Source organism: Triticum aestivum, chromosome 7B (genome assembly GCF_018294505.1).
Source record: "Triticum aestivum cultivar Chinese Spring chromosome 7B, IWGSC CS RefSeq v2.1, whole genome shotgun sequence".
NCBI lineage: Eukaryota > Viridiplantae > Streptophyta > Magnoliopsida > Poales > Poaceae > Triticum > Triticum aestivum.
The window spans coordinates 35,843,966-35,856,690 of NC_057813.1; the positions used below are offsets into that span (position 1 = coordinate 35,843,966).

Here is a 12,725-nt window from a genome sequence, read left to right on the forward strand (position 1 = left end):
GCCCTAGGAGATCCAATCTCCTAGGGGGTGCGGCGGCCAAGGGGGGTTTTCCCTCCCCCCAAGGCACCTAGGAGGTGCCTTACCCTCCTAGGACTCTTGCCCCCTTAAACCCTAGGCGCATGGGCCTATGTGGGGCTGGTGCCCTTGGCCCATTAGGCCAAGGCGCACCCCCCACAGCCCATGTGGCCCCCCGGGACAGGTGGACCCACCCGGTGGACCCCCGGGACCCTTCCGGTGGTCCCGGTACAATACCGATAACCCCGAAACTTGTCCCGATGCCCGAAACAGGACTTCCCATATATAAATCTTTACCTCCGGACCATTCCGGAACTCCTCGTGACGTCCGGGATCTCATCCGGGACTCCGAACAACATTCGGGTTACTGCATATACATATCCCTATAACCCTAGCGTAACTGAACCTTAAGTGTGTAGACCCTACGGGTTCGGGAGACATGCAGACATGACCGAGACTCTCTCAGTCAATAACCATTAGCGGGATCTGGATACCCATGATGGCTCCCACATGCTCCTCGATGTTGTCATCGGATGAACCACTATGTCGAGGATTCGATCAAACCCTGTATGCAATTCCCTTTGTCAATCGGTACGTTACTTGCCCGAGACTCGATCGTCGGTATCCCAATACCTTGTTCAGTCTCGTTACCGGCAAGTCACTTTACTCGTACCGTAATGCATGATCCCGTGTCCAACACCTTGGTCACATTGAGCTCAATATGATGATGCATTACCGAGTGGGCCCAGAGATACCTCTCCGTCATGCGGAGTGACAAATCCCAGTCTCGATCCGTGTCAACCCAACAGCTACTTTCGGAGATACCTGTAATGCACCTTTATAGTCACCCAGTTACGTTGTGACGTTTGGTACACCCAAGGCACTCTTACGGTATCCGGGAGTTACACGATCTCATGGTCGAAGGAAGAGATACTTGACACTTGCAAAGCTCTAGCAAAACGAACTACACGATCTTTTATGCTATGCTTAGGATTGGGTCTTGTCCATCACATCATTCTCCTAATGATGTGATCCCGTTATCAACGACATCCAATGTCCATAGTCAGGAAACCATGACTATCTGTTGATCACAACGAGCTGGTCAACTAGAGGCTTACCAGGGACATTGTGTGGTCTAAGTATTCACACGTGTATTACGATTTCCGGATAATACAGTTATAGCATGAATAAAAGACAATTATCATGAACAATGAAATATAATAATACTTTTATTATTGCCTCTAGGGCATATTTCCAACACTACCAGGGGCTGGCGGTCCACGTGTGTGCCAGCTTTGTGGTCGCCATGGGCACTGGGCCTCGAAGTGTCACAAGCGCTTCCAGCGGGGTTTTCTTGGTCTCGGCAATGACGGGAAGGATACACGCAACTTTGCTCGTCAGGTCGCCATGGTTGATTGTCCGCCGCCGCAGAAGCCACAGGGACACACTCAGTCCTACTCCATTGATCCCCACTGGTACATGGACTCTGGGGCGACAGAGCACCTGACCAATGAGATGGGGAAGCTTCACACTCGTGAACCCTACCATGGCTCCGACAAGATCCACACCGCCAATGGAGCAGGTATGCACATCTCTCATATTGGTCAAGCATCACTTCTCACTAGACATGCCAATAGGAGTCTTCAACTTCGCAATGTTCTTCGAGTTCCATCTGTGACACGTAATCTTCTTTCAGTTCCTAAACTCACTCGTGATAATAATGTGCTTTGTGAATTTCATCCTTTTGATCTTTTTATTAAGGATCGGGGCACGAGGGACATTCTTCTTAGTGGGCGGCTCTGCCAAGGTCTCTATCGTCTAGAGCATCCTGGCGTCGCTCGCGTCTTCAGTGGAGTTCGGGTATCTCCGTCACAGTGGCATGCTCGTCTTGGTCACCCGGCCACACCTATTGTCCGGCATGTTTTGCGTCGTCATGAGCTTCCTAGTGTGTCTAGTAATAAAGATGTAGCAGTGTGTGATGCTTGTCGGCAGGGGAAGAGTCATCAACTTCCTTTTTCGGAGTCCAGTCGTGAGGTGAAACATCCTTTAGAACTTGTGTTTTCAGATGTATGGGGTCCTGCTCAGACTTCTGTTAGTGGTCATAATTACTATATCAGTTTTGTTGATGCTTACAGCCGCTTTACCTGGCTTTATCTTATCAAACGTAAATCTGATGTGTTTGACATTTTTGTTCAGTTCCAAAAACATGTTGAACGCCTTCTCAAGCACAAAATTGTTCATGTTCAGTCGGACTGGGGTGGCGAGTATCGCAACCTCAACTCCTTCTTTCAGTCGCTTGGGATCACTCACCGTTTAGCATGTCCACATACACATCAGCAGAATGGTTCAGTAGAACGTAAGCATCGTCACATTGTTGAAGCTGGTCTGACTCTTTTGGCCCATGCATCTGTTCCGTTTCGTTTTTGGAGTGATGCTTTCACCACTGCATGTTTTCTCATCAATCGTACTCCCACTCGTGTTTTGAATATGAAGACTCCCATTGAAGTTCTCCTTAATGAACAACCGGACTACACCTTTCTCAAGGTGTTTGGGTGTGCTTGCTGGCCCCATCTCCGTCCATATAACAAGCGTAAGCTCGAGTTTCGTTCCAAGAAGTGTGTTTTTCTTGGTTATAGCTCTCTTCATAAAGGATACAAATGTCTTCATGTGCCCACTAATCGTGTCTACATCTCTCAGGATGTTGTGTTTGATGAGCATGTTTTTCCCTTTGCCAAACTCCCTGTGTCCACTACCGAGCCACCTGTCATGCATTCATCCTCTGTTGCTTCTGACCAATTTGATCATGTTGCATATTCTCCTCTATTGTTGCCTAACCATGGTGCAGGCACTGGTCGTGGGGCTCATTTGGAGATTCTGAAAGTGCCATCTTCCTCTTCGTCGCCATCGCCTTCATCCTCGGCACCTTCTGTTGTGCATGAGGAGCACATGGCGCCCCTGCATGGCCTCGGTTTCCGTGCTCATGCACGGCCGATCGACGTCCTGGCCCGGTCGCCTCTGGCTTCTGGGCTGCCTTCGCCATCGTCGCGCCCTGCAACCCCGCCGACTGGGCCAGCCTCCTCGGTCCCCGTCTCGCCCAGGGCGTCGGGGCAGTCATCACCAGGCCTGGCCTCGCCCGCCCTTGCCTCGCCCAGGGTGTCTGGGCCCTTCTCACCAGGGCCGGCCTCGCCTGCTCTCGCCTCGCCAAGGCCGTCTGGGCCGGTGTCACCGGAGCTGGCCTCGCCCACTCTCGGTTCGCCCATGGCCTCTGAGCCCCTGTCGTCGGGCCAGTCTTCGCCATGCAGCCCGGAGTCGTCTGTCCCGAGCTCGCCTGAGGTGATTCCTGCATCTCCGGCGACCGTCACGTCTCCATCACCTTCGCCTCCGCCGGCTCCTGCTGCTGCTCTACGTCCACATACGCGCAGTCAGAGTGGCATTTTTCAGCCTAAGCAACGTCACGATGGCACAGTTGCTTGGTTAGCGGCGTGCATGTCTGCTGCTCTCGCAGATCCATCCTCTGAGCCACGCACGTATCAAGCTGCTATGTGCATTCCTCATTGGAGAGAGGCCATGGAGCAGGAGTATCAAGCGCTTCTTCGCAATCAGACATGGACTCTTGTTCCTCCACAATCACGGGTAAATGTCATTGATTCCAAATGGGTTTTCAAAGTGAAGAGGCATTCTGATGGGTCCATTGAGCGCTATAAGGCTCGTCTGGTTGCTCGTGGTTTTCGACAGCGTTTTGGACTTGACTATGAAGACACCTTCAGTCCAGTGGTCAAGCCTACTACCATCAGACTTCTTCTCTCTCTGGCTGTTACTCGAGGTTGGTTTCTTCGTCAGCTTGATGTTCAAAATGCTTTTCTTCATGGTGTCTTGGCGGAGGAGGTTTACATGCGCCAGCCTCCGGGTTTCTCTGATCCGGATCGCCCTGATCATCTCTGTCGTCTGTCCAAGGAAATTTATGGTCTGAAGCAGGCTCCTCGTGCTTGGCATGCTCGTCTTGCAATGGCTCTTCGTGCTCATGGTTTTGCATCATCAACTGCTGACTCCTCATTGTTTCTTCTTCAAAGGCCTGAGGTTACTATGTACTTGTTGGTCTATGTAGATGATATCATTTTGGTCAGCTCCTCTCAGTCGGCTGCTACTGCGCTTGTTCGCTCACTTGGTGCTGATTTTGCGGTCAAGGACCTTGGGAAGCTTCATTACTTTCTTGGTGTGGAGGTTACTTCTCGTGATGCTGGCCTTGTTATGACGCAGAAGAAGTACTCTCTAGATTTGTTGCAACGAGCTGGGATGCTTAAGTGCAAACCGACGACTACACCCATGTCTACCACTGATAAGCTCAATGCTGTTGATGGTGTGCTTCTTTCTTCTTCTGATGCGACAGAGTACAGGAGTATTGTTGGTGGGCTCCAGTACTTGACGATCACGCGACCAGACATTTCCTATGCTGTTAACCGAGTCTGCCAGTATCTGCAGTCACCCCGTGACACTCATTGGTCTGCTGTTAAGCGGATTTTGCACTATATTCGTTTCACGGTGGCTCATGGTTTGCATATTCGGCCGTCTGACTCTGGTTGTCTTTCAGCATATTCTGATGCAGACTGGGCTGGCAATCCGGATGACAGGCGATCCACGGGGGGTTATGCTGTCTTCTTTGGCTCTAACCTGATTGCCTGGAGTGCTCGGAAACAGGCTACTGTCTCGCGTAGCAGTACTGAGGCTGAGTATAAGGCTGTGGCCAATGCCACATCAGAGATCATATGGGTACAGTCCTTACTTCAGGAGTTAAGTATACCCCAATCACAGCCTCCTGTTCTTTGGTGTGATAACATCGGTGCTACATACCTTTCTGCAAATCCGGTATTCCATGCCCGAACGAAACACATTGAAGTTGACTATCACTTTGTGCGTGAACGTGTCTCTCAGAAGCAACTACAGATCAAGTTTATTTCTTCCAAGGATCAACTTGCTGACATCTTCACCAAGCCATTTCCTTTGCCACAGTTTGAGACTTGCAGGCGCAATCTTACCCTTCTAGATTCATTAGAAAGTGGCTAAGATTGAGGGAGGGTGTTAGACTGTATTTACATGTGTATATTTTAACGTTGTATACCACCTCATTATATATATATATATATATGTGATAGGCCACCCCTAGAGGGTTGTGCCAGTTCCCCCCAAAGCCTATCGTCTTACAACTTGATGATATGATCGAATCTGCGCACAACGCAGACACGCCACCATCACCTGCGACGCCTGCTGCGGGGGTTTCACGGGGACCAGCGTGTGGCCGCTCGGGATGGGCAGAGCTCGTCCATGGCGCTGTTCGTCTGCAGCTGATCCCGTCTCTTGGCCGCCCCCGGCACTGCGCAAGCAAGGATACGACTGCAAGCCCGTCTTCGCGTGGCACTTGCTCGGCTCCGGCACCGTGATGCCCATGGCAATTGACAATGCTGAGGGTGAACACCTGCCGCGGCGCCATTATCCGTCGATGACCCGTGAGGCGCGCCTCGCTGTTCCACCGTGTTGGTGGCGTTCAGGTGCCTGCGCTGATTTCAGGAGAGAGAGAGAGGGGAGCGGTTGGGAATGAAGGATGGATCTGACATGTGGGATAAGGGTGTAAGTGGGAGGTAGACTTTAATCCCGGTCGGGATGTTTCTTTTCCCGGTGCGCCAAACTGGTCCAGGGTCCAGATTGACCGGGATAAGTGACTATAGGGTACATATTTCAGGGATTTAAAGATGAGGGTTCAATTCCGATAAGCAGTACAACTTCAAGGTTTAAAATGGACTTCACCCTACCAGAAACCACAGGAACGTTTCAAGTTGAGAGACCTCCACTCCACACCACACCAACTCACTGATTTTCTTTACCTGGTGTAGTCGTGTCGTGTAACGCTAATTTATGTCAGGACGGCGACGACCCGGAAGCGGAAGCGGTCAGGAGACCCGATTAAATCCAAGTCGCTAGCCTGCCTTTTTCTTTTCTTTGCTTTGGTTGGACCGACCGACCGGTTCTTGTGGAAAGCGCAGGCTGACTTGTCAAACAAACCATGCAACGCATTGTCCCGCTCTCCGGGAAGACCACGACCGGGCTTTGACGCCCCGTTGCGTTGCGTTGCGTTCGCACGGGACAGGAGACGGGGCAGGCCGAGCCCGGGGAATACGTGGCAGGATGCGCATCTTTCACTCTCTGTACTGTGCTACGGGGTCAATGTTTTGTCCGTTGGAACCTAGTGGTAGTAGTACACCGGTACTAGGGCGTCAGTGTATAAATGTCACTCGCTTTCACGCATCTCGAACGATGGCCCGTAAATTTGCTCTGACATTTGTCCACAAACAGTGGGAATCAGTTCATGGAATGAATTTCAACCATTTTTTCAACAAGTCTGTTGAAATTTATAATTTATGCGAACGCACCGGATTTCATACAAACTGGACAAATGTATTTATATTTTGGACATATTTTAATTAAAAAGGTAAAACTATGTAGACGTCCTGCCACACGGAGTTCCGTTCCCACAACACGGATACACTATACAAGTCTACGGCCTGTCGCGGTGGATCTCCTTGTCTTCCCATGTCCTGCAGCCCGCTCATCGGAGTGTCGGGAGCCCCGGAGCTATATTATTTCCCCGTATCTTTCCTATGTCCGGTTGCGCCACTCATCGGAGCGGCAAAGGGGGTGCTTCAGCCGGAGGGGAAGGAAGGGCTCCTTCGCTTTCATTAACACCAGGCGGGGGTCAACGATGGTCTGCGCTAAAGAACCGGGAAGTCACCGGCTGTGCAAGCGGTGACACGCCGGCGGTGGCCTTCCTGGGACCCAAGCGACGGGAGCCTCCCGTGTTCTACTTTCCCTCGATGTTGGCGGTGGACGCGGACGCCCTGGCCATCGGCTCGTCGATCTTCGCGTAGCCGACTTCTTTCTCCACCGACCAGGCGCGGTTCCGGCAATGTTGACGGCAGATGGCCTTGTCCATGGCAGTCACGATGTCCGTTCCGCCGTGCTCCCCCATGTGCCTTCCTGGAGCAATTAGCCACTCCTCCGCGAGTTGGCTTGGAGTGGCGAATTGTTGAACCACGTGCCTATTTGGGACACCAACGTGCTTCGTCGGACTAGGCGAGGGAGATGGAGCGGTGAGTTGCATGGCTCGTATCCGGCAGGCTCGGCGGGCCCCCAGCCGGCTTTCATGCCGGTGAACTCCTCTTTCTGCTCGTCGGGTGTCATGGAGATTATGGAGAAAATTGTGCGAGGAGGAGATGGGAGCACAGGTTTGGCGTGATTTTTACCCGGCGCCTAGTATCATTTAAATAGCGGGCGTACGGGGAGGAGCTTGCCCGACGTTTTGTTTAATGCCGACCCGTTTGTGAATGAACATGTGACCGGAGTAGTTTTCTTGGCTTCCACGCGGGATTAAGTGAGGCGTTTGAATGCGACAAGGAAGCATGTTCAGCCGGGCGTGTTGTGGGCGGCGCCCTCGGCCGGCGGGCTGCTTGAGTGACGGAGGCAGTGAGATCCGCCCTAAGTCGGCTTCAATGTGAAGCAACTGCTCTACATCGACATGAATGTGGGCAGCTGGTGCCGGGCCGAAACGCGCGCGGGTAAGGGAGAAAGGGTTTGGACTGGTTGGGGTGGTCAGAAGCGGGCGTGGGTGCTGTGTGAACGCCCGTAAAGCCCTCGCGTTTGTCTTCAGTTTGCGGGAAAATGTACACCCTGATCATTTTACGGACCGATACATGCGTGTGTTGGATGGCACAACACGTTCAGATCGTGTGGTGCAAACGGGTGCATGCGGTTTGAGGTCGGCGTTGGTTGGAGACGATCTTTCTTTCGTTCGAGGACCTCATCCACTGCTGATCTTTCTTTCGCGGACCCGTCCATGTCATGCTCTTGTCGACCGGGTATTCGTTTATTCGTCCTCCTAGCCGCGATCGCCACGAGAGAGCGCTGAGTGGCGAGTCAGTGCTGTGCACCGTTATCCGTTCGTACGTACCCCGCGACCTCGTGCGTGCGTGCGTGCTGGCCTCGCTCGAAAGATCGCTATAGCTTTGCTTTGATGAAAAAAACGTTGCGGTGTCAGCGACGTCTCCCGGCCGTCGGCGTAGGGACGCCCGAGCCCGACAGTGCCGTTGGTGCCACTGGGCGCCGCTCCCTACCTCGCATGCGCTCTGTTTTAAAAACGGCTACTCGCGCGCCTCCGGTGTGATGCGATGCGATGCGTCCGGATGGATGATGGGCGGTTTGTTTATGGCGGGGCTCACGCGTCATTCGGTGGCAGTACCAACGCCTCGCCGGGACGCGCTTCCAACGCATCCCCGATCCCGCGCCCATTTTAAATACCGCCACCACCTCCTGCTCCTGCCTGCCTCAGCCTTCAGGGTCACGCCATTCGCGGGTAGGCCCGTGGAGTGCCCTTAAATTCCGTGGACGCCCCCCGCTTTCCATGGGAGAAAGTAAAAAAAAAACCCATAGCCAAACAATTTGGTGGGAAATTCAACTAGATTTGTATAGTCTTTTAGAAACACAGGACACAGAAGCCCATATATACACACACGCCCATTCCTGTGAATGCGCGCATATCTTATTCCTACGAGCATCTCCGATAGACTTAACCGGCAGATCTTCATATTGACGAGATTGTTACGAACGCCTCGTCGTTAACGGGCGTGTCATACTGCTAGACGACTTGAACCCTGTGGCAGGTATCACGACAACGACACATGGACATCTCAGCTAAGCTCAGTTTGCAGTGAGGTTTGCGAAATTGTAAGCCAAGTTCATGGAATAACAGTTTCCCTTCAGTAAGATCAGCTCAAGTATTACGAAACACGAGGGACAAACCACCGACTTTGTGTCTAGATACTTTCCTATATTTGTTTAGCCTTTTTTTATTCACGATGTAACGATTATTTAAGTTTAATATAAACCAGCCATGTTGTCCTTTTCCCTAAAAAGGTATTAGGAAACACCAAATGGATCGACCTAGTTGATAGGTTGGGATGTCGGCGGTCTAGGTCGAATCTTCCCCTCTGGCAAACATCGGAGGAATCGCGGGGAAAGAAAGCCGATGGTCAAAGTGAACGTCGATACTTTCGCAACATGTCGATCTTTAGAATGTAGCTGGAGTGTAAGTTTCGAACACTGCCGAGAGAATTGAATGAAGTTGCACATGATGTAGCTAGACCGTTATGGTCATATAATTCACATGTAACTGAATAAAATCCACCATGATGGCTTTCCTAAGAAGAAAAAAGATATATTCGATTTGAGGCATACCAAGGTCGAGGATGAGGGGTTGCTTCGTGCTTATGATAGTCTTGAACCCCAGTGTTTCGAGGCAACATGAGTAACAAGATTTGAGTACTCAACTCGTTTCGACGCGCTCTTTTCTGTAGAAATGTTTCGAGAAACCCGCAGTGGCCACATTAATGTTGCGATTCAATAGTTAACCGTTTATCTGTTTACATTATGTATGTGTTACGAGTGTGAATTTGCCGTTCTAGTAAAAGAAGATGTTTCATCCATTACGAGTAAAACATGTAGAGAATTTATCGATCCTGAAGCTCCACAAACAACTGCTCCAGTCTTCATGAGTAGGCTTTATGTGAATACGTATGTGTACGTATGTGTGGTCGTGTGCTATGTACATCCATGTTTGCACTAACGTTGCAAGTGGCTTTGGATGTGTTTTCATATATACTATGTATCTTTGTGTGAATTGAGCTAGATTATTATTTTTCTCTCTCAAGAAGTTGAAACATGGCTACTCGAGTTCAAGTTGCATGGGTCTCCTACTTTCATGGATTTAAATGGTGATTCTGTCGATCATAAGATTTAACGACTTAGAGTCTCGGACTCTCGAAAGTGTTCATAGAGGCATGATACGTAGAAAATCCCAACGGGAATTGGAGCATGTCATTCATAAATGTTGAGTGTGCCTGTGTATTTGTGAGAATGCACTCGTGTACTCTATGTTTTAAAAAGGTTTTAATAGTGCCCCCTTGATATAAGATACAGGAACATGAAAAACAACATAGTGATATGTCATGTTTGATATTACATGATTAACATGCGTGTTTGATAGTGCACAGAAAAACATATGCTTCATCATACTTAGTAGGTCGAATTTTTTTCTATTAAAACTAGTACAAATGAATCCCAAGGTTATAATCACACGATTCAAACAATCCTTATAAGGAAAAATCGTAGGATCAGATCCTCCAAAAAAAATTACCAGCTTGTATGTTGATCGAGTTGAACGTATGGGGCACTAGCCGCCGTCTCCTCCTCCTCCAAAAAAGCTAGGGTTTGTGCCTCTCGCCGGCGCCGCCACAGGCCCGCCTCGTCTTCGGTGGCCCTAGGGCCATGGGGCGCAGTGGATCCTGGCAAGGGCCGGCGGGGGCTCCGTTGTTAGTTGTTTCTTTGAGTTTTGTTAGGGTTTGTGTCCTACTCAGGAAAGACGAGACGGCGGCGGCGGCTCCCTGAAGATGGAATAAAGGTCTCTATTCGGTGCGAGGAGTGGATAATAATATGAGAAATGTTCGGGGATGCAGGTGTGAACTTGCCATGCCCCATGCATCGTCTGAACTAAACGCGGGCATGGGCAGCCCGGCCCGAAAAACCCGGGCCGGGCCGGGGCCGGGCTTGACACTCGGCCCGGGCTCGGGCTTGACACTCGGCCCGGGCTCGGGCTTTGTTTTGCAGCGCGAGAAGTAGTTCGGGCCGGGCTCGGGCTTCTCTTTTTCTATTTTTCGGGCCTTGCTTTCGGGCTTCGGGCCGGGCTTGCACGTACACGTACTAAAAAAACAGCGTTCGGGCGGGGCTTTCGGGCTTCGGGCTTGATTTCGGGTCGGGCTCAGGCTTGATTTCAGGGAGTATTTCGGGCTTCGGACTGGGCTCGGGCTTGAGAAATGAAGGTCGGGCTTTTACAAGCCCGGCCCGGCCCGACGTTTGCCCAGGTTTAGTCTGAACCACCCACGATCTACTACTACCAAGTCGCACGATCGGGCAGCAACTGAACCAACCAACCAACCGCTGCCCTCTTCCACTCCACGACTCTTCTTCTTCCCCTTCTTTACTCACTCCGTCGTCGACGCCGTCGCCTCCGCCTCATATATTAGCCGCTGCGTGTCGTCTGCCTTCACATTCACACACACTCGCCCGCGGACAAACCAACACGCGCGCTCCCTCTCCCACGGCAGGCCAGCACTGCAGCAGCGCGAAGAGCCAGCGTCGTCCATGGCGCCTCTGCTCCTGCTCTTCCTCCTCGGCGGCCTCTGCGCCCTCTTCTCCCTCGCCTCCTCCTCCTCGCGCGGCGCCAAGAAGTGCTGCGACGTCGACGGCGAGAAGTCCAAGAGTAACAACCACGGCGAGCAAGAAGCCAAGGCCAGCAAGGCGGAGGAGAGGGAGGAGCGGCCGGCGCCGGCGGACCGGGAGGCAGACCTGGGGATCGTGTTCTCGACGTTCGACCACGACGGCGACGGCTTCATCACGGCGGGGGAGCTGGAGGAGTCGCTGAAGCGGCTGGGCATCGCCGTGTCCGCCGCCGAGGCGGCCGCCATGGTGGCCCGCGTCGACGCCAACAGCGACGGCCTCATCGACATCCACGAGTTCCGCGAGCTCTACGACTCCATCCCCAAGAAGCGCAAGGCCTCGCTGCTCCCCGCCTCCGCCGGCGCGGCCGACGGGGCCGAGGGGGAGGAGGAGGACGACGACGAGGAGGGGGAGGAGATGGACCTCAAGGAGGCGTTCGACGTGTTCGACGGCAACAAGGACGGGCTCATCTCCGCCGAGGAGCTGGGCACCGTGCTGGGCTCCCTCGGCCTGCGCGGCCGCCCCGCCGCCGCCGAGTGCCGCGACATGATACGCCTCGTCGACAGCGACGGCGACGGCATGGTCAGCTTCGAGGAGTTCAAGCGCATGATGGCCGTCGTCAAGGCCTAGCCCCACCCCCACTCCACCTTCTTCTTCTCTCCCTCCCCAGAGATCGAATTTTTTGTTCTTGGATTCTGCGAGTCCGAGCGACGTTGTTGGTGATCTGCTCTCGGACTGGATCCGAAGATCAGACGACGAAGAACCCACTAATCAACCAGTTTATTACGGGAGAGGGGGCTGGCCGGAAGCTAAATCAGCTTCCCGCTCCGGCCGTGTGTTCTCCCCTCCCCTGTTCTTGCTGATCAACTTGGTTTCTCATCTCCTCTGCTGTGTTACTGACAAGCACTCTATCAAGTATGCATGTAAATATTATTTCTTGGTCGGCTGGTGAAAAATTAAGATCTCACTCAATGCATAAGGATTGCTCTGCTGCTGTGCTTGTGAAATGATCAGTGTTTCTTTGCACTTGTTAATTACTCACTAGTGTAAAAAACGCTCTTATATTATGGGACGAAGGAAGTATGTGCCAATTTTTTGGGACCAAACTTTCAGAGCTTTAGCCATGGACACTTGTCCATGAAGAAAGCCAGAGAGAAAGTACCTATCTGCCTTTGTGTACAAGGTAGGTATTTTGCCATCTTACGCTGTCAAAAGGAAAAATTACATCTGGAGACTGAGTTGTGTACAGACTTTTGTACCATGCGTTCTTGTCTTTTGAACAAATCAATGTGCACATACGTAGTTGAGTGGGTCTTTGGGCGTGCCATTTTTACCCGGTCAGAGTCGCAGGGAAAGAACAAATTCACCAGCGCTAACCTGAGAAAAATCAAAGT

General features: G+C 51.9%; 1 protein-coding gene across 1 annotated transcript; it reads left to right on the plus strand.

Annotated features, from left to right (window-relative positions):
* Positions 1–11,054: 11,054 nt before the first annotated feature.
* On the plus strand, positions 11,055–12,303 carry LOC123157353 (probable calcium-binding protein CML30). Its single transcript, XM_044575614.1, has one exon. The coding sequence runs from the start codon at positions 11,257–11,259 to the stop codon at positions 11,959–11,961; it is 705 nt and encodes a 234-aa protein (XP_044431549.1). The 5' UTR covers positions 11,055–11,256; the 3' UTR covers positions 11,962–12,303.
* The last annotated feature ends 422 nt before the right edge of the window (positions 12,304–12,725 follow it).

Coding starts and splice junctions, on each gene's coding strand:
- LOC123157353 (XM_044575614.1), top strand. CDS start 11,257: ATGGCGCCTCTGCTCCTGCTCTTCCTCCTCGGCGGCCTCTGCGCCCTC.